Here is a 19,999-nt window from a genome sequence, read left to right on the forward strand (position 1 = left end):
CCCGATGCGGGACTCGATCCCGGGACTCCAGGATCATGACCTGAGCCGAAGGCAGACGCTTAACAACTGAGCCACCCAGGCGCCCCACACGGTCTTACTTCTTAAAATTGCACGAGCTTAATGTGGGTCTGAAAGTATGCGTCGGTGGTCTCAAGCCCTGGGCTCCCCAGGCACCTCCAACAGCTAGATCTGGTGCCTCATGTCAGGGAGCCCCCCACCCCCACCCAGAGGGTCTGGGCCATGCTTCTGGAGACCCCCGCTCCGGCCTGCGAGCTCTCGAAAGGGGGCACGGTCCGGGCCTGCCAGCCGTCTAACCAGCCTGCTCTCTTTCCCTCCGCAGGGCAATCAGGACGCCACGGCTCCGCCTGAAGCGATGGCCCAGCCCTACCCCCCTGCCCAGTACCCCCCTCCGCCACAGAACGGCATCCCCGCCGAGTACGCACCACCCCCTCCGCATCCTACGCAGGACTACTCGGGCCAGACCCCGGTCCCCCCAGAGCACGGCCTGACCCTGTACACACCAGCACAGACCCACCCCGAGCAGCCGGGCACCGAGGCCAGCACACAGCCCATCGCCGGTGCCCAGACAGTGCCGGTAAGGGGCCCCGCGAGCCCAGAGTTCAGGGAGCAGTGCCCGCCCAGAGAGGAGGCTTGGCGGGGCAGTGAGGGCCCGCAGGGGGAGGGGCCGGGGGGGCCTCTGAGATGGACCGGCAGGTCCTTGCCGCCTTGGAGCTCTTCGTGTGACACCAGGCACGGGGTGGCTGGTGACCCCGATGGCTGCCCGACCCCCTGAGCGGAGCCTCCCAGCTGGGCCGCCAGCAGCCCGTCCCTGGGAGGTGAGGGAAACGGTGTGGCCTGGGCCCGGGTGTCTGCACAGGCGGGGGCAGGGCGACGGGAGGGGAGGCTCAGGGGCCCTCGCGTGTCCCAGGTGGCGGGCACGGCGATCATTTCTAATCACGCGTAATCCACCTGCTTGGCTGCTCTCCAGTCAGAGAGCCTCACTTAGGTGGTTGTAATGCACCTTCAAGGAGAAAGTGCTGAGCCGCACGCTTCCCAGAGGCTCCCAGCAGCAGAGGAGCGTGGCCAGGGGTGGGCGCCCCACGACGCAGCCCCTCCTGGGGACCCGCCAGCCGGCCCCACCCCTTCCCCGGCCCTCCTCCCCATCGTGGTCTCCGCGTGCCCGCCCCTGCCTCAGCTCCCGGGCTTCAGCTGTCCCCGCTGGCTCCCTCCCAGTGCGGCTGGCCGGGGCCGGGCAGGAGGCCAGCAGCTTCCCGATGGGCGCCCCCCTCCGTGCTCCCTCAGCCGCCCTTCCGGCCTGGCTCCCGGGGTGCCCTGTGGACCCAGATACCACCCACCCTCCCGGTGTGGACAGCAGCCCCCAAGCTCTCTGGGGAGAGAGCCCACCCAAGCTGCCCACTGGGCTGGACCGGCCCCTCGTGTGGGGCCCAGCCAGTGCGCTTCTGCCCCATGTGGATCACCGCCAGCGAAGTCAGACCTTTCCATTCCCCACGTCCCAGTGTGGGGAGTCTCCCCTAGACCCGTAGACCCCCCACCCGGGGTTCCTGCAGCTGCAAGAGGCAAGGCCTGCGGGCCCTCGAACTGGGAGCCGAACTGTGCTTCTGGGGCCGCTCTGCCTCCGCTTCGGCTTCCTCAAACCCACGGCATGGGTGTGCGCAGAGCAGAGCCGGAAGCGCTCGGCGTGACCGCATCACGGCCGGTGGACGGTGTCCTTCGGAAGGGCTCCGGCGGACAGGGTGTATCTGGCCAGACCTCCCCTGACAAGGCCTCCTCACAAACAAAGGGTGAGGCCGGGAATTCGCCCTGGATCAAGCGCAGGAGACAAGGCGGTCACACTGGCAGGTGCCCCGGGCGACAGCGACAGAGGCGACAGCGAATGCCTGTGCCACAGAACGAGCCGGGAGACGACCTGGACACCGGAGTGCCGGGTGCGGCTGGACCGCGAAGAGCATGAAGCCTTCCTCCCCTTGGCCGACGGTCGTGGGGACCCTACTGTGTGCCACACACTGACCCAGCACGGGGGGGTCCAGGGAAGAGATGACCAGCCCTGCCCTGTGGTGGCCACCAGTTCCCGCCTGGCAGGGACCTAAAAGTCAACAGGGGCCAGTCACGGCCTCCATGCCTGTGACAGAATATGGGCCCCGGAGGGGACTCAGGAGTCCCAGAAAGGATTTGTCCCAACTGAGAGGTGGGAGTCTCACTTCTCTGGCCAAGCGCCTCCTGAGGAAAGCGCCTGGGCCCGACTGCGCCCCAAGCCTGGTCAACGGGGCCGCCTTGACCTTCCTTCGACCAGCCCGGGTCTCTTCAAGTCCTGCAGGCACGTCAGGGTCTGTGGGTCTTCCATCCGGGGAGACAGAGGAGAGACCGTTCCTGGCCACGCCCGGGGCCAGATGAGCCTCTGCAGGCTTATGTGGAGATGCAGAGGATGCGAAGACACCCAGGCAAAGACGTTGGCCACCGCTGGACAGCATGGGCGCTCAGAGCCTGGGTACCAACACGAGCACACGTGTGCCACCTCGGGAGGAGCCGGAGAGGGCGAGGGCACCCCATCCTGCTCTAAGATTCCAGTAGCCACCTTCTTCCCAGAAGAGCTGCCCGGTGCTCCCAGCTAAAGCTGAACACCTCCACACCGGGCCAGCTGTCCCATGTCCCATCCTTGTGTGAAGGCTTCTCAGCTCACCAAAGCTTCCTCTCGGCCCTCCCCACCCCGGCAGCCTGGGGTCCGGGTGGGGAGGTACAGGGCAGCAGGGGGTGAGGGCCACGGCTTCTGTCCAGACCTGCTCTCTCCTGCGTGTGGATTCGCTCGTCATCTCTGGCAGAAGCGGCAGGGGGTGCCGTGTGGGACAGCGGCTGCTGATGGATCGGGGCCCTCCTCACTACTCTGCAGGGACCCACAGACACAGGCTGGGGACCACCTCCCCAGAGTGCTCATTCACTCAAGGTCATGCAGGTCCCCTGCAGGTGCTCTCCCACCCACCTGTCCTCCCCGAATCCCGGGACAGCCAGAGGGGCTTCTACACTCAGAAGCTACTCCCACTCTCCCCCTCTTCCTCTGTGCCCTGCACCTCCCAGGGCCTGTCCCCTGGGCCTCTCCCCTCCCCAGCTAGCAGGTGCCAGCGCAAAGGGGACCAAAGGCCACAGTGCGAGATGGAAAGCACCCCCCAGCCCCCCCACCCACTCCCCCGCCACCGGGGGTGAGACCCAGCCGTGCGCCGCCACCATGCTGGCCGGCCAGGTGCAGGCAGGAGACACCCTCGGTCAGCATCAGCGCAACAGGTGCGTGGCCAGCAGAGAGCTCTTAGAATATTCTGTCGCTCAGAGTCCGAAGTGGGAGCACACAGCTCCGCCCAAGGAGGGGCTGCCCGTTATGGCAAAGACATGGTCATAAACAGACGGCTCGAGGCTGCACCTGGAGATGGCCTCTCCCAGGCACACTGGCCACCCAGCAGGGCTGAGCCACGTCTGGCGAGCAGCGGATGGTCATTACACACATGCCCAGGAGCTTCTGGGGGAGCAGGCCTGAGGGGCTGCAGAGAAACATTTCCAGGATCTCTTCCTCTTGTCATATCAGCAAGCCTTGGCTCCATCCAGCCATGAGGCCATCCTGCTGCCCAAGCCCCTGCCAGACCCTCCATCCATGAGCCCCTGCCCAGGGCTCTCTGGGCCTCTGCCTGTGCCGAGTGAGCTTGGGGAGGCCCAGGCACGGGGGCTGTAGGCTCCTCTGACGGTGGGGGATGTGCTGGGCACATCTGGGCCCTGCCCCTGGTCCACCAGGGGTCGGGTCCTGGCCTTGAATGGGGAGTGGGGGGAGGGGGCATGATGGCTAAGGTGACAGGGACAAGGAGAAGGATGCAGAAGCAAAGCTCCTGTGGCCAGCTGGGGGAGGGGAGGGGTGACTGAGACTGGTGGGGGGTAGGGTAGGTCACTGTTGTTTTCTTCTTCCCTGCGTTTGAGCACTGGGGGCAGAGGTTGCTTTAAAAGAGAGAGAGAAAAGACAAGGGGAGTCCCAGGGAAAGGCCTCTCAGGCCGGCCCCCTCCCCACCCCTGCCTCTCCCCGCCAGGCTGTTAACACTGGGGGTTTCTCCACACATCTTATGATTTTACAGTCACCGAACCCGTTCATCTGCCTCTGTCCGTAGCTGTGCTGGGGGGCGAGGGGGCTCCTTCCGATTGCTTGTGCTCTGGCCCCACTTACCATTCATTCCACAGGACCCCCCCAACACCCCATTCCCCCTCCTTGCCCTCAGCTGGCTCCCCTCCAAGGCTTCTACCGAGGGGTCTGGAGCACGGCGGGGGGGTGGGCTTGGATGTGGAGACTCACAGTGGGCCCAAGGCAGAAGGGAAGCTCGGGAGGCCCCGGACGCTTGCCTGGGCAGCGGCCCGCCACGGCCCCCAACGCCCAGGGCTCCCCGGGTGCTCCAGGTGCGCTGGCCGAGCTGACCGCTGCCCTCTGCTGGTCCACAGTCAGCATTACATGCCCCTCTCGGGCTGAACTCCCAAATTCAGGGTGACTCCTTTAGTCATCTGTACCCAGGAGCCGCGGAGGGATCGGGTGTGTGAAATGCCCTGGGTGGGGGCATGGTGACAGAGGGCACCCTGACCACTGCACGGGAAGAGCCACACTTGGTCGTAACCAGAGGGTGGGAGAGTCAGCAGGCGCGCGGCAGGTTCTGCTTGGATTCAGGGGCGCGGACGAGCTTCTGCAGGTCTAGCGCGAGCTTGCTGTCTGCACGGAAGAGCGGGACCAAGGGAGAAGGAGAACGGGGGCGCAGGCGGGGCTGTTGGGCATTCGCAGGTCCCGGCTTCGCAGGAGGAGCTCCCCGGTGTCCCTGAGGCACCCAAAGGCGGCTGCCGGGTGTTGCCTCCGCGGACCTGCCACCCACCCCCACCACCAGCGGTTCCTCCATGGTTGCTCCAGTAACCTGGCTCCTGGGGCCGGTTGGTGACCCCCGGGCCCAGGTGCTAATCACCTCCAGCCCCAGCCTGGGACGGGCATCACTTGGCAGCCCGAGAGGAGGACTCCGAGAACACACGCTCGTCAGAACCGGGCCCACCCCTCAAAGGATGGCTACCCCACCGGAACAGGTCACGCACGCCCCCATTGAACAAGAGGACGGTGGCTTCCAGCCACACTGGGGATCGCGCACCGTTGCTGCTTCCTAACGTAGGAGCGCAGACTTGAGTGTAAGGGACCTTTGAGCAGGTGCTCAGCCTCTCTCACCAGCCCAGGAGCTGATGACGTGCACTCCCCTCACCTCTGGCATCTGCTGCCTGGGAGCCTGGTCAGAGGCCTCCCGGCTGAGCGCCGGAGTAGGGGAACAGCCCCCTCCTTCCAGAAAGGATGAACAGGTTGGCCATCGAGGGCAGCCACTCAGGAGTCCGCAGACAGACCTCCTGCCACTAGCCGCCCCTTGGGCTCCATTTCCTCGGCCTGGAGGAGGCCTCGGGCACAGTGGCCTGGCCCTGCTCACCTGTCCTAGCTCTGGGAGGCCTGTTGTACCCGTCAATACTCCTTTGCTGGACCACAAGGAAACCCACCAGAAAGTGGCTTAAGCAACGCGACGGTTCTCCGAGACCCGAGGGAAGCAGACTCTGGGCGTCTCTCCTCTGCCGGCCTGTCACTGCCGGTCAGGCCACGTGGGGGGCCACGGCCACCAGCGCTGGCCCTCGTACAAACTCCAGCGTGGGCCTCGGGGGACCCTCCCGCCCCTGCTCTCCAGGCGTGTCGGAGACGCTCGGGGCCCCTCACGCCTCTGGCCAAGGTCCCGCAGTCCCAGAAGCAGACCCTGGACAAGGCTCCGAGTCCAAGCAGAGGGCCAGGGACGTGATCCCAAGAAAACGCTGACAGAAGAGTGGGGAACTGGGGCAGGCGAGCAAGGAGCAGGGAAAGGCACGTTCTCAGCCTGTTGGCCCCCCAGGGACACGGGGACACGGAGGAGCCCCAGGCACGGTGCCGGGCCGCCTGCGTGCCCGCCGTGTCTGTCACCGGCTGAGGGCCGCTCCCGGACACTCGCACTCCGACGTGCCCCGCCAGCGAGCTGAGCCAGCACGAGCCTCGGGGCTGGCGGTGGGCGGTGCTGGTGTGTCCCCGTGAGCGCCCGGCGTCCGGGTCACAGTGAGCTGAGCGGCCACCTCGGCCCATCGTTGACGGAGAGCCCGCTGCATGCCTGTGGCACGGTGGCTCAGCGGGGACAGAACCGGGCTGACAGCCAGCCGGGTGGTGATGGTGGCCCGTCCCTGCAGAAGTCCACCCAGAGGAGCCTCACAGGCTTGTGGCCTTGGCGCCCGTCCCGGCCTCGTCCTCGCGGGGGCTGTGCGCTCAGAGGTCCTTGCCTCGTGGGTCCCCGTGCTCCCAGCACTTAGACCGTGTCCGGCAAAGGGCAAACCTGGGACTTTGACGATCATAATAGTCGGTGGTGGAGCTGAGGGGCCGTTCAGGTCAGACCTCTGGGGACAGGGCCGAGCCGGGGGAGTGGAGACACCCCCAGCCCCGGAGGCCGTGCCCCGCGGTGACAGCCGGCACAGCCCGTGCAGAGGCCTGCCGGGGGGAGGCTTGCGAGGTTGCGAGGCTGTACTTAGTGAGAATCGCCCGCCCAGACCCCCCACCCCAATCAGCCCCAGGATGGGGAGGCCCAGGGCGTTGGGGGGAGCTGGCCTCTAGAGCCTCCCCTCCTGCGGGTGGGAGCTGAGGGGCACCTCACAGCCCGGTGCTCTGCCCACAGCAGACAGACGAAGCGGCACAGACGGACAGCCAGCCACTGCACCCCTCCGACCCCACAGAGAAGCAGCAGCCCAAGCGGCTACACGTCTCCAACATCCCCTTCCGGTTCAGGGACCCCGACCTGCGGCAAATGTTCGGGGTGAGTGTGTGCGGCCCCTCCATCCCGGCCCCCACCCCACCCGCCCCTGCTCCATGTCCCCGGGATCCCACTGCCTCCTGTGGCCAGCGCTGCTCTGACCTGAGCCCGCGGGATGGGCAGCCAGAAATCCGCCCCCCACACCGCCCCACCTGTGCTCAGGGCTTCTTAGGGTCCCCGTGGGGCTGAGGCCTGTGCCGGACCCCATGGGCTCTCAGAGGCCAGCTGGAGGGGCAGCTCAGCCCCCTGCCGCTCCTGCGTGCTGAGGGCTGAGCACTCCGCCTCTCTGTGCCTGTGTCCATGGGGCTCTGGGCAAGTGCTCCAACCGTGGGAAGCCGGCCCGGGCTGATTGGCTCCCTGGATTCTCCGGGTCGGTTCCTAGATTTTGTGCTTTAGGATTTCGGCCAGCTGCCGTGAGGCCATGAGAACCTGCAGGGCAGGCCTTCCATCCTGTGGCTACTTTCCTGCCGCTTGACCTGAGCAGCATGCGGGGGCTGAGGCCCCCTAGGTGCTGGGGGCCGAACCCCATGGGGGGGAGGGGGGAGGGGGCGGCGGTCAGGCTGTTCATCCGAGAACAGAGCAGCCACGGAAGCCTCGTGCGCCTGGTCCGCATTTTTTCCCGCACCCCGAACCCTCTTCCCCGCGGCCAACACAGTGCCCACCCTCTCACCCCTGCCACAAGCTAGGCAGTCTCTGGCCCCTGAACCCAGCCCTGCCTTCACGCCACCCACCGCCCAGATGGGATCCATCAAAGGGGAGGTGCCCTGAGGGTGGCCTCAGATGGCCTCAGCACCCACACCTCGCCCCAAATAGCCACCCCCCTTCTTGGAGGGCAGGGCCCATTGCACATGGGGCTTAGACACAGTGAGGGGCTGATGGGCTTTGGAATCATCAGGATCAGCTCCTCTTGGCCTGGGCCAGGCTGCTGCCGACCTCTTCGAGCCTGGGACCCCGCTGAAAGCCACCTTACAGAGCTCACCTAGACCAGGACCCTCAGTCCGTATCCCATCACTTGTCCGCATGCAACAGGCATCAACTGGCGTCAGCTCACCCGTCCCCACACCAGGCATTGGCTCACCCCGTCCCCACACCAGGGCGTCGGCTCACCTGTCTGCATACTGGGATGTCAGGTCATCCATCCCCACACCCAGGCGTCGGCTCACCCGTCCCCACACCAGGCATCAACTCACCCCGTCCCCATACCAGGGCGTCAGCTCACCCCGTCCCCACACCAGGCATCAGCTCACCCCGTCCCCACAATCAGGGCATCAACTCACCCGTCCCCACACCCGGGTGTCGGCTCACCCGTCCCCACACCCGGGCACCGTCCTCCCTGTTTCAGCCTTCCTCAGAGTTGGGATTGCATTGCTGTCTTGCTCCGTGTCCTGTCACTGCCCCTTTTGACAGCTCCCAGGGTTGTGGGATGCGGGGGACACCCATCAGTTACACAAACTGGAGGCCTCAGGACAGGCTGCTGGGGACCCGGTTGCGGGGATTTGGTTTCACAGGTCCTTGGTCTCCTGTGACAGTGAGAGAGCCGGGGCTGCCCTGGGGGTCCTGGGCCAGTGATGGGGCAGGAAGGGGCGAGGCACAGCATCTGGGCCTGCTGGCCAGCACGTCCCAGATAGGTAGAGGGGTTTGGGGTCAGTGGTGTTCCGCACCCCACACAGCCCAGGCTGCCGGCAGTATGGGGTCCCTCCACAGCACTTCGTCTCTCCCAGGGGCTCCTGCCCCCCTCCCAACCTTACCGTTTGGGAAGAACCTTTCCGTAGGCCTTTACCCTTTAGGGTGAATTAGAGGTGACCCTCAGTAACTTGGGGCAGAGTCCAGGCAGGGAGAGGAGAGGGACTCTGGGGGAGGCTGCCCCCTTCCCCGGTTCTCAGGCAGGGAAAGCTCTCTCCGCGGGGACGTGGGGCGGGGTCTCCTGTGCCAGACCCGGCTACACCAAGAGCCCCCCCTCTTCCCTGCGGGGGGCTGGGTGGGACCGGCAGCAGCTGAGGGTCTCCTGGGAGGCAGGCGTGCCGGGAGGGGCGGCCGGCTCTCCTAACCCACCCTCCCCTGTCCCCCACCCCCTCTCTGTCTTTGCAGCAATTCGGAAAAGTTTTAGACGTGGAGATCATTTTTAACGAGCGGGGCTCCAAGGTGGGTGCCGCCCAGAGGCTGCCACCATTACAGCGCCGGCCGTAGGTCCCGCCAGGCTAACGTGTGACATGTGCGTTTCCTTCCTGGAGAGCTCCGCGCCCGAGGACCCCTGAGCTACACGGGTGCTTGTACTCCCCGCCCCTCCGCCCTCCCGCCCCGCCCCGCCGTCTGCGTTGGTGCTGCGGCCGCTCGCTCCGCTCCGTTCTCTCCGAGCTGCCGGGACCTCTGTCTGCGCCCGCCCGGGGCCCCACCCGCCGACCGCTCCTCCGGGGGCGCCCCCCCCCCCCGCTGGCCTGCCCGAGAGCCGGCCTGAGGCCCGGGGGCGCGGCTGCAGGGGGGGCACGGGAGGGGGCCCGGCAGACCCCAGCCCTGCTCCCTGCTCAGGCAAGGGAAGACCCCCATGCAGGCTCCTGGGGGGAAGGGGGGTGGGGCTGTCCCAAGGAGGTCCGGACCCCCCCCCGGCCCCCCTTGCCCCCCAGGGGGCATCAGGGTGACTGTCCTGGCCCCTGGCCGGCTTAGCATCTCTCTTGGAGCTTTGGCCTGTCCTCTGGGAGGTGCCAGGCGGTCAGCTCAGGCCGGGCTCGGGCCAGGCCAGCAGCTGCCCCCGCCTGGGGCCCTACCCTTCCTGGGCATCCTGCTGGTGGCACCAGGGCAGGCCTCTGGGCTGCCGACCTCTCCTTCAACTCCCCTGACTCAGTCCCTCTCTCTCTCTCTCTCTCTCCCCCCCAACCCTTCTCTCCCCCCCCCACCCCGCTCCTCCTATGTTTTCCTTCCTCTCATCCTCTCTCTCCGTGTCTGTCCTTCTCCGCTCACAGGGTTTTGGGTTTGTAACTTTTGAAACTAGCTCAGATGCTGACCGAGCCCGGGAGAAGCTGAATGGGACGATCGTAGAGGGACGGAAAATTGAGGTGCTCAGATAAGTGTGCTACGCAGGGCGTGCCCTTGAGACCCGCCACTGTCGCCCAGGTCCCCCTCCCCCACCCCTCAGCCACCCTGCGGAGAGCCGGGCCAGGGTCCCCAGAGCAGGGCGGCAGGGCGGGGAGGGCAGGGCCCCGCCAAGGCCGGAGCCCAGCCCATCTCCTGCCACCCCTCCTGGGCCCACCCCAGGGCCCCCTCCCTCTGCTTTCTGGAGGAGGCCCCCCGACTGTGGGGATCAGCCAGACCCTGGGGGAGCCCCGAAAATCGTGTGTTTGAGGCTTAGCAGCTCCAAGGACCACAGCCAGCTCAGTCTGTCACCCAGCTGGGAGGTGCTGTTAAGCCCCCGGACCCCTCCCACCGGGGAGCGGCAGCCGCCCCCTGTCCCCTCCCCAGCTGCCAGGAAGGGACCTAGCCCTGAGGAGCAGCAGAGAGAGGAGGTCAGGGCCCCCCTCAACCCCCCTTGCCCCTTTTCTGGTGGGCTGCCCATCCCCCCCACCCCAGCGCCGGGGCTCTAGGTGTCTGGGAGCTGGGCTCCTGGACAAGCAGGGCAGTGAGGGGTGGCCAGAGAGGGGACGGGGTCAGCAGCAGTACTGAGTCCACGGGAAGAGAAGCGGAAAGGCCTGTGGGGAGGGCTTCCAGAAGCAGAAGGGGTCCTGGAGGCCCTGACCTCGGCCAGTGGTTCATGCCCAGTGGGCACCTGAGGATGCAGCCCGAGGTCCAGGGGTTCACACTGCATGTGGTAGAAGCAGAATGGCCCCGACTCCTTTCTTGGGTTCCACCACCTGCCCTGTTCTCTACCTCCTACCACACAGGCCTTCCCCCCTGCCTTTCTACACCCCAGCCTGGCCCTCCAGGGGGAGGGTCTTAGATGTCTGAGATAGGACCCACCCCCTTGGCGCCCACCCACCCGCCCCCTCTCCCATCGGCCTTGCTCCCGAGGGGTCCCATCAGGAACTCTCTGCTGGCCTCGGGAATGGCGTGCTACCCCCATGAGAGGGGTGCCCGTGACTGGGAAGGCCTCAGCAGCCAACAAGGGCACAGAATGTCTTGGGGCCGGTCTGTCAGTTGGGCTGAGAGCACTTTGTGGAGAGTCCACCAGCTAGCTTCTCCAGTGGCCTGGGGTTGCCAGAGAGAGACTGGGGCTTGGTTTGTGGGAGCAGCACGTGAAGGGCAAGAACCAGCGGGCCGGACAGGGTGCCTGAGCCGAGGGCTAGGAGCCGTGGTGGCCAAGGCCCCCTGGGGTTGCAGGGGCAGCACAGTGGAGAGGGGCGGCCTGGGAGGAGGGCAGGCCAGGGTGGGGGGCCAGGCGGGCAGCAGAGGCTGTCCTGGGCCTTCCTCCCAGCCCCCAGCCCCCTCCGCGTGGCCATGCAGGAACAGTGCAGAGCAGGACCGGGGTGGCCAGACGCCTGCAAGGAGGCTAACACTCCCCTCACCCTCACCTTCTCCCTCCTTCTCTCCGGGTAGGTCAATAATGCCACGGCCCGTGTCATGACCAACAAGAAGACTGCGAACCCCTACACTAACGGTAAGGCGCCATGGGGAGGCCACGGGGAGGCCACAGGGTGGTCGGCCTGGACACGGGCCCTGGAGGAGCCTCGGCCGCTGGCCCACCGCCCTGGATGCCAAGTGCCCCCTCATGTCCCAGCTCTGCCGGGTCAGCAGGAGGGCAGGGGCCGCCCACCCCACCCACACAGTTGGCAAGACGCCTGGGCCTTCCCAAGCACACAGGGCACCCAGAAACCACGTGGACAGGCTTCGGGCACAGTGGGTGTGGCCACTTCCTGGATTACTACTTAGTTTCTAAGCAGTGAGGGAGCGCCTGGGCTAGAGGTACTCAATATTCAGTGAAAGTGAAGATGATCAGGATAGTTGCCCACCCACCTTGGAGACACTGGAAGGTTGAGGCCCCCACGGGAGCCTTGCCATCCATAATGCACTTCAACTGAGTGGTCTCACATGCACGTGCCGGACCCAAGCAGAAGCCAGTCCTCCTTGAAGACAGAACCCCAGAGGCTGAGTGGAGGGGTGGCCCTCAGCTGCGTGTCTTGACTCCACCCGGCAACGCGGAGGGGTTTGCGTGTAGCCAGCAACTCCCGGGGGCCTGTTTGAGTTCATCCCCGTGCCAGGGAATGGCAGCCCTGCTCACAGTCAGGATAAGTCTCCCTGCGGGGCGGGGGCTTGGCTTCTCACCCCCCAGCCTTCCTGTCCCTGTGTGATTGGCCACACAGGGACTCAGGTGACAGGCCAGCAAGGGGCAGGACACTGGGGGGGATCTGCCACGGGACCCACCAGCAGGGCCTCCCCCTGTGCCCTCCTGGAGCAGGACAGGCGTCTGGCTGAGCCACATTTAGGCTGAATTATTATGCCTCCCATCCTGCTTTCCTGAGGACTATGAAAGCTCAAAGTTTTCCTAAAAATCTGAGGGTGCCTGACTTTGCCAGTGTCCTGAACTCCCGTTGAGTGCTTGGCACTGGAAGGCAAAGTGGTAGACAGACGTGTTTAGAGAGTCAGGACGATCATCAGGAGCCAGATGCCCACTTCACCCAAGAGCCACACCCCCTACTGTCTGGCCAGGCCTGAGAACGCCAGGAAGCATGGAATTCAGAACGGAGTCCACGCCTGAACCACTGCATTCCTGGCCCAGGATGGGCACGGAATCAGCACTGCTTGCACAAGGATCAGCCGGGGGCTCACAGCAACAGTCTCACCGAAGCGTCCTCACTGGCCTGAGCAAGAAGGACAAGGGCCGCAGTGGGCTGGCCCCAGGTTCTCTATGGGCTGACAGTGAAGTGCAGCGTGTGGGCTGTGGTGGCCTGGGAGTGTGGCTTGAAGACTCTAGAACACTCCAGAGCACTCAGAAGTTCATTGGTTGCGGGGGGAAGAGGAGCAGAAGTGTCCACCGTCAAGCTCACCAGGTTTGACCAGGTGTTAAGACTATTTACAGAAGAAACAAAGGAGACTCCCAGGAGGGTCTCCAGCTGCCTCTGTCATCTGGGGTCCCACACAGTGAAATGGGACTGGCAGCAACGGGTAGAGGCCAGGAAGCCAGAGTGACAGATAAAGACGCCCAGGATTCCAGGATCGGCAGGTGGATGTGCCAGGACCATCTCAAGAGAAGTCCCACCTCGAAGAATGGACTCAGAAAAGCCACTGGGTTGGGGCCCAGGGGAGGGGGGCTCGGGTCATTGCTCTAGGACACTGCTCCGTCATGGGTTTTTACTAAGAAAACTACGTTCTTGGGACTGGAGTTCTTTTTAGGAGATGACACATTTCTTCCCTCCTGATCTGGGATTCAGAGAAGGTTCCAGAGTCTCAGCATTAACATTCAGACAGAGCCACGCTGGTCAGGTGATGGTGGAAGGGGAGGGAAGGTGACCACAGTCTCATGGAAAGTGGAGAATGGGCCCCTAGGAAGAACACGGTTGCCGACGGTCTGTCCTGAATGCCTTCCGGCCACCCACCCAGTAGTGGGGATGTTAGAATCTGGGAATGAGGCTCACAGAGCTGACGCTAATGACCTGCTCTGGCCCTTTGCCATGCTCTCCAGAGGTGTCTCGCTAGCTGGCCAGTGGGCTCAGTCCCTTTTGTCCCTCCTCACAAAGTCAAAAGGGGTATGGAGCTGGGCCTTCAGGGCATCCTGCAAACATAAGACCAGGTACACTGAGGGGGCCAGGGGGCTGGGCTCGGTCAAATATACCATTCCCAGCCCATTCTATCTGAGCTAGCGCCTGGGGTCAGAGCCCCCTCAAAGCCAGCTGGTGTCCATCCCCAGGGGCCTCAGATGGAAGCAGGCTTCACTCCTGCACCTGGGTCCCTGGTGGGAGAAGAAGACTGGCCCAGAAGCCGAGGGCCCTGAGCCAGTGGCCTGAGCCGGCCCGCCTGCAAAGAGGGAGAGGCGGCAGGTGCCGACAGCTGGGGGCCAGGGAATGGCCAGCAATGTGGGTTTGGTTTGGATCTGGCTCTGCCACTTGCCCGCTCTGGGCTGTGAGGCTGCTGCACCTCCCTGACCTCCACTTGCTCATCTGGAAAACGGGAGGATGTGAACCCACCTCACTGGCTGGCTTTAGAACACCGTGGCACATGGTGAGATGCTCAGGAAATGTTGTCATTATTACCTCGAATCCCAAGGCCCTTTCCTCCCCAGGAAGCCGTTCCACTGGCTGCTCTGAGGATGGCCAGGGCAGGACTGGGCAGTGGGGAAAGAGCTCCACGCCAGGACCGAAGCTGTCGGGCAGGAGGTGGGAGGAGTCTGCGGCAGAAGCCCCGCCCCTCACGGCAGCCTCCCACCCTGCTGGAAGGCAGCCAGGCCCCCACCGGGGACAGCTTTCCGATGCCTGGGCTCTGTCATGTGCTGAAGCAGGGGCGCCCCCAGACTCCTCATCCCGGCTGTGGGCCTGCAGATGTCCCTTCCTAATTCTGGCGGAGACTGCAGACTCCAAGCTGCTGGGCTGGGGCCCCGGCTAGGCTGGGGAGGGCCGACTTTTGAAATGAATCACAAGGACAGCCAGGCAGATGGGTCAGGAGTGACTTGGTCCCTGGCATTTAGGGAGCAGAAGGTCAGACCCGGTGAGGCTGCAGCATCCGAGGGGCCGGGGTCTCTGCTCACCCTGCCTGCAAAGGGAGGCGGTCCGGCCAGCCATCTACAGAGGCCCCGCCTTACATGGGAGGCCCCAGGATAGTGTGAGGTGGGGAGAGAATGGGGAAGACGGTGATTGGGGTTTTTTGCTTCTCTTCTAGGCTGGAAGCTAAATCCCGTGGTAGGCGCAGTCTACGGGCCTGAATTCTATGCAGGTACAGGCTGGAGCCCTCATTCTGGGTGTGAAGGGCCGGGGGCGTGGCCAGAGGGCGTGGCCAGGAGGGAGGCGTGGTCGTGCAGGTGTGGTTGGGCGGGGCCAGGTGTGGTTGCGCCCCGGCTGGGCCCTTGGGCCTGCCCTCACCCTCTCTGGGCCTTCCCTCTCACCGCCTCTTCTCTGGCCCCCTTTCCTGCAGTGACGGGGTTCCCCTACCCCACCACGGGCACAGCCGTTGCCTACAGGGGCGCGCACCTACGGGGTCGGGGCCGGGCCGTGTATAATACGTTTCGGGCTGCGCCGCCCCCGCCCCCCATCCCAACTTACGGAGCGTGAGTACCTGGGGAGGCACGGGGAGGGAGGCATGGAGAAAGGCCCAGGGGGTGTGGGGAGGGAGGCCTCGGGCAGCCAGAAGGGCTAGGCAGCCTTTCCAGAACTGTGGGGGGCTGTGGGAACCCCCAGACCTTCCCACTGCAGTTGCCCCCATATCGTACCCCAGCCCCACCCTGCCATGGGCACCAAGGGTCACTGGCATTTGGGGGACATTTAGAGCCCCAGCACCTTGCTGGATGATTTAATGGGATTGTGGTTGGCCCTTAAGCTGGGTGAGGGCCTGCTCTAAGCCCTCCCTGGTCCATTACCCTGGGCCCAGTGCCCTCCGCCCCTATGGGGGGGACAGCTGCCTGGGCTGGGGTGGGGGGAGGGTAAGCACCATGGGCCGAGGGGCCCCTGGCTTTGTGGGAGAAAGGAGCTGACCAGCAAGGGTGTTACTCTATTGTTATACCAAAACAGGGCGCTGGAGCAAACGCTTGTTAAAATGCCAGTCCCATGGGCAGGGCTGGCACCCTGCCCCCTCCCTCCTCAGCAGACACCGGAGCCGGCCTACCCCACCTCTCCAGCGTTCCCACCACTCTCTTGTCCGTTTGCTTCCAGGGTCGTGTATCAGGATGGCTTTTATGGTGCTGAGATTTATGTAAGTGCAGCCCCCTGGCGGGGGGGTGGGTGTGGTCCAGGCCTCAGCTGATTTCCAGGGTCTTCCCCTCCCGGCCCCCCTCCCTCACCCATCCCTCCCTATCCTTGGGACCTGGGAGGGTGAACGTGCGCAGGACACTGGGTCCTTGGGGACCTTGGCATAGCTGAGCCTGGGCTGTCTGTGCCCACGTCTTCTCCAGTCCACAGGACGCTGGGTGATGGGGGCAGGAGGGGCGACTCTCCTGTATCCCTAACACATTGGGGTCACTGAGTGAGCCCCCATGGGCACCCATGTCTAGTACAGAGACCTGGAGAGAGACCAGGAGGCAGGGGCTCCAGGGTGGACCCCATGGTGAGGTCCTGTGGCGTCTCTCTCCCTTCACGGGGCTGCCCCTACTGCTTCCTCTCGCCCGGAGCCCCAGCTGACGACCCCACCTCACACACAAACCCAGCCCAACATGAGACCTTGCTTCTGTCCTGGGCAGTTGCCCATAGTTCAACAGTCCCTTTGTGCCGGGGCCAAGACATGACCTGAGTTTGCCCTTGACCCTTCCCGGTATCCGGGATGGCCCCCAGAGTCACCCATGGGTTCTTGGCACCCACTGGCATCAAAGTCAGGGGCTCACTGGGCTGGTGCCAGGTCTGTGGGCACTGATCATGTGCCAAAGCCATGAGCACAGTCAGACGGATCATCGGTGCCCACGGATGGGTGTTGAAGGTGTGCTCCCTGCCCCCGCCTCGAGCCATGCCCCTGACCGTCTGCGTCTGCGGCCCTTAGACCTCAAGCTAGGTGCCCCCAGGCCTGCACCAGCCAGTGCTCACCCGGCCACGGTGAAGGCTGAAAGGCTGTGTTGGCCCTCCTAAGTCCCTGTGCTGTCTCTCCCTCCCCCTTCCCCTGCAGGGGGGCTACGCAGCCTACAGATACGCTCAGCCTGCGGCAGCCGCGGCAGCCTACAGCGACAGGTATGGGGCAGGGTCGGGGTGAAGAGGGCCAGTGGGACAACAGGGCCCCTGGAGGGGTGGGCTCAGATAGAGGGGGAGACTTACCCGCGGCTCAGGCCTGGGGGAGCCTCCTCCTGGTGGCGCAGGGTCTGGACAGAGAGCGCTGAGCCAGCGAGCCCCCGATTTCTTTAGTCACTTGCTGCTGGCCTGGCTGGGGGGCCGTGCCACCCCCCACCGTTCAGTTCTCCTCTGATTCCCAGCCCTGGAGGCCTGAGCCCTCCCTGAGCGCTGGAGGCCCCGGGTGAGCAGGGGAGTTCGGAGGCTCTGCTTCTGCCCCTGGGCGCCCCTGGGACCCCGCTCAGGGCTGCAGGTCTGAGACCCCTTCACGCTGAGGAGAGGCTGTGAGTGCACCCTCCTGGTGGGGGGGTGTGAGGACACCAGGTGGCAGTGTGGCCGTTGGAGAGCAGCCAGCCTCCTGCCCAGCTTCGAGCCCACGCAGAGGATGGCGGGAGGCTCTGGGCAGTGAGGGCAGGTCCCCGCGGCTCCCCCCAGGAGTGGCCTGGCCTGGCACATGGGCACAGAGCCCCTGCTTAGGGACGTGTGGGAGTCCCCGCGCCTGGCACTGATGGGCTCTGGCTCCCTCCCGCCCAGCGGCACCCTCAGACCCCTGCCATCGCATGTGTTGGGGGGGGGAGTCGGGGTTTGTGGGGTGCACAGCAGGCCCAGCCCTGTGCTACAAGAAGCAGGCATTCCACACACACAATAAGTGGAGAGGACACAGTGCCACTTCCTTCGTGGTGGCCTCCCCGCCTGCCCCCACGGCCTCCCGTCCTGCTGAGCCTTTCCGCAGCACTCCGCCCTTGTTCTTCCGGGGGGTCGAGGTTTTCTTCCCTCCAGAGCAGCTCTGTGGGCACTCCTTTTTCCTTCCGTGTGGCCCCTTGTCAGGGTGAGCGGACACTGGGAGAATTGAGAGGGTGGCCAGCTGTGTTCCGGACACTTCCTTCTAAACGGGCAGGAAAGACGGGGAGGAGGGTGGGCGGGGGTGGGGGGAGTGGCTGGCAGGCGGGACCACCCTGGAGGACGCTCACCAACTGTCTGGGAGGAGGCGGGAGACCTGTTGCGGCCCCTCACCTGCCCCCATTGCCCCCCCCGACGCCTCCCTCCCTCCCTGTGCTGTCTCCCCAGTTACGGCAGAGTCTATGCAGCCGCTGACCCCTACCACCACACCATCGGCCCCGCGGCGACCTACAGCATCGGAACCATGGTAAGGAGGCAGGGCGGCCTGGCCCTGGGCACCAGCTGTGACGAGGAGGGCCTGGTGCCACAGCCAGGATGGGGTGGGAGGGAGGAGAGTGACCCGGACCCCTGACCAGTGCCCGGAGGGACCAAGGCCTAGATGGAAGCTTGGGGGAGGACTTGCCCCTCGGTGCCCCCGGGGACTTTGAGGGAGGCAGGTCCGCCCGGATGGGCAGCTGCCCAGTAAGGACGTCTGGCCCTCTGGGGAGCAGCCTGGGACGCCCGCTTTGCCCAGTTTTCTGAGGCTCCAGAGGCCAGCAGGGCCTCCGCGCCACTCGTGGGGCTGTGTCCGCCGCGTCCCTTCTGTGTCCTGTCGCCCCTTTCCTCACGTCAGGGAGCGGGACAAGGGCTGCCCGCAGCTTCCCTCCCCCCAGGCCCCTCCGCAGCACCATGGCCCGCTCTCGCCAGCCCCCGCGTACTCCTGGGGGGCCCGCGGCAGCCGGAGGTGTGCGGGCCGGTGTGTCTGTGTGTGTGTGTGTGTGGATGGTCAGCTGTGGACACAGGCAGCCCAGCTTACTCTCTACCCTGAGACCTGCTTCCAGGGGACACCTGTCTCCTGTGCCCACCCACCCCCAGCCCCAGGGGCTGTTCATGTCAGTTTTTAGCTAGCTTGGCGTCCAGCATCAAAGATGAACACATTTTCCCTGGGGGGTGAGGGGCAAGGAGGGAGGAGGCCCAGAGCCAACAGGGACTCATTCATTGTTCCTTCTCACTTGGTTTTGATTACTTCCTCCCGATTTTTGTTTTGACTTTTTTGATTTTTAACAAGTTTCCGGCATCCCCAGCAGGCTGCAGTCACCCAGATGGGGGCCCCAAAAGTGCAGTTTGTGGGCCCCTTGGCTCCAGGGTCAGCTCGGCCCTCTGAGCGGCTGCTGGCTAGAAGCTTTCATTCATTCACAGAGGGGCCCCTCTTATGTTCTCATTTTTATTTGTAAGATTTTCTTTTTTTTTTTTTTCCAAGTTTTTTCTGCGGCACTTGCCATCTTTTCTTTTTCTGTTGAAATTGATTGGTGGGGAGGAGGTTCCTCTGGAGACCTCCCTGATCCAGGGCAGCCCAGGGACATGGGAGCAAGGGTGCCAGAGACCTTTCCTCCTCAGCAGGACGGAGGGCCCAGGCAAGGACCTGGGTAAAGAGCAGGGACCCCAGGGGCCCCCTAAAGCTCCGAGGGGCTGGGGTAACCCTGGCAGGAGGTCCCCCCACCCTCCTGGGTCCTGCCCCCCCTCCCTCCCCTGGCAGGCAGCCCCGCTGGGGCCCTGAGACCTCCCCTGCCCCCATTAAGGAGAAAGGGGCCGGAGAAGGGTCAGGCCTGAGCCAAGAGAGTTGCCAAGAGACATCTCCAACCTTATTGTCCAGGAGCGCTGTGGCCCATGACCCCAGCAGCCCCCTGGCCCCCATCGTCCCCCACCACGGAAGGACTAGGCCCAGGGCCCCCTGCTGCCATGAGAACCGGCATCCACTCTCCCCAAGGCAAACCTTAATAAGGGGGGCAAAAAACGGGATTTAGGGACTTCTTTTTGTTTTTCCTTATTTTTTTTTTCTTTTTGCTTTTTCCCCCCTACCGAAAGGCGGTACTGATTGGCTGTTTGTCATCTTTGATGTTGCAGGCTAGCCTCTGCCGAGGAGGGTACAGCCGCTTCACCCCCTACTAGCAAGAGGGCCCAGCCCCTAGCAGCATTCACACTGACTGCCCAGCACACACCAAACCCAGCAGGCCAAAGCCAGGCACAGCCACCAGGAGGACAGTGCGCCCCCCCCAGTCAGCGGCACGCGACGCCAAAGCCCATAGGGTTCACCTCCAGCCAGCTGGTCTCCCTGCCCCTCCCGATGGCGTGTGTGTCTTTGACCCTGGTTACCCCTGTATGTCTGAAACCTTGCTTCCTATTTTGACTTTGTTGACGTTGTGCCCCCAAGCCATTTCAGGTACGGTATGCACACAGCGGGAGGGGCTAGCCTGGGCACAAGACCCCTCCCCGAGAACTAGCAATAGAGCCCGCCAGGGCGACCCCCTCTTCCCACCCCCTGGGGCTCAGGGAGTGAGGAGGAGCCCACAGCCACTGTCCGTC

General features: G+C 64.7%; 1 protein-coding gene across 3 annotated transcripts; it reads left to right on the forward strand.

Moving 5' to 3' along the window:
* Positions 1–346: 346 nt before the first annotated feature.
* RBFOX3 (RNA binding fox-1 homolog 3) lies at positions 347–19,624 on the forward strand. 3 transcript variants are annotated; one of them, XM_035026386.1, is made up of 11 exons: positions 347–589; positions 6,741–6,878; positions 8,964–9,017; positions 9,833–9,925; positions 11,400–11,460; positions 14,673–14,777; positions 14,895–15,057; positions 15,659–15,694; positions 16,592–16,660; positions 17,825–17,903; positions 19,541–19,624. In XM_035026386.1, the coding sequence occupies exons 1-11, from the start codon at positions 374–376 to the stop codon at positions 19,583–19,585; spliced, it is 1,059 nt and encodes a 352-aa protein (XP_034882277.1). In that variant the 5' UTR covers positions 347–373; the 3' UTR covers positions 19,586–19,624. The 3 variants fall into 3 exon arrangements, with proteins under 3 accessions (XP_034882277.1, XP_034882275.1, XP_034882276.1); XM_035026384.1 differs by having other exon boundaries at positions 374–595; positions 14,673–14,726; positions 14,925–15,057; positions 15,518–15,698; positions 16,599–16,660; XM_035026385.1 differs by having other exon boundaries at positions 374–595; positions 14,673–14,726; positions 14,925–15,057; positions 15,659–15,698; positions 16,599–16,660.
* The last annotated feature ends 375 nt before the right edge of the window (positions 19,625–19,999 follow it).

This window comes from Mirounga leonina, unplaced genomic scaffold, assembly GCF_011800145.1.
Source record: "Mirounga leonina isolate KUSES-001 unplaced genomic scaffold, KU_Mleo_1.0 Mir_197, whole genome shotgun sequence".
NCBI classification, from domain to species: domain Eukaryota; kingdom Metazoa; phylum Chordata; class Mammalia; order Carnivora; family Phocidae; genus Mirounga; species Mirounga leonina.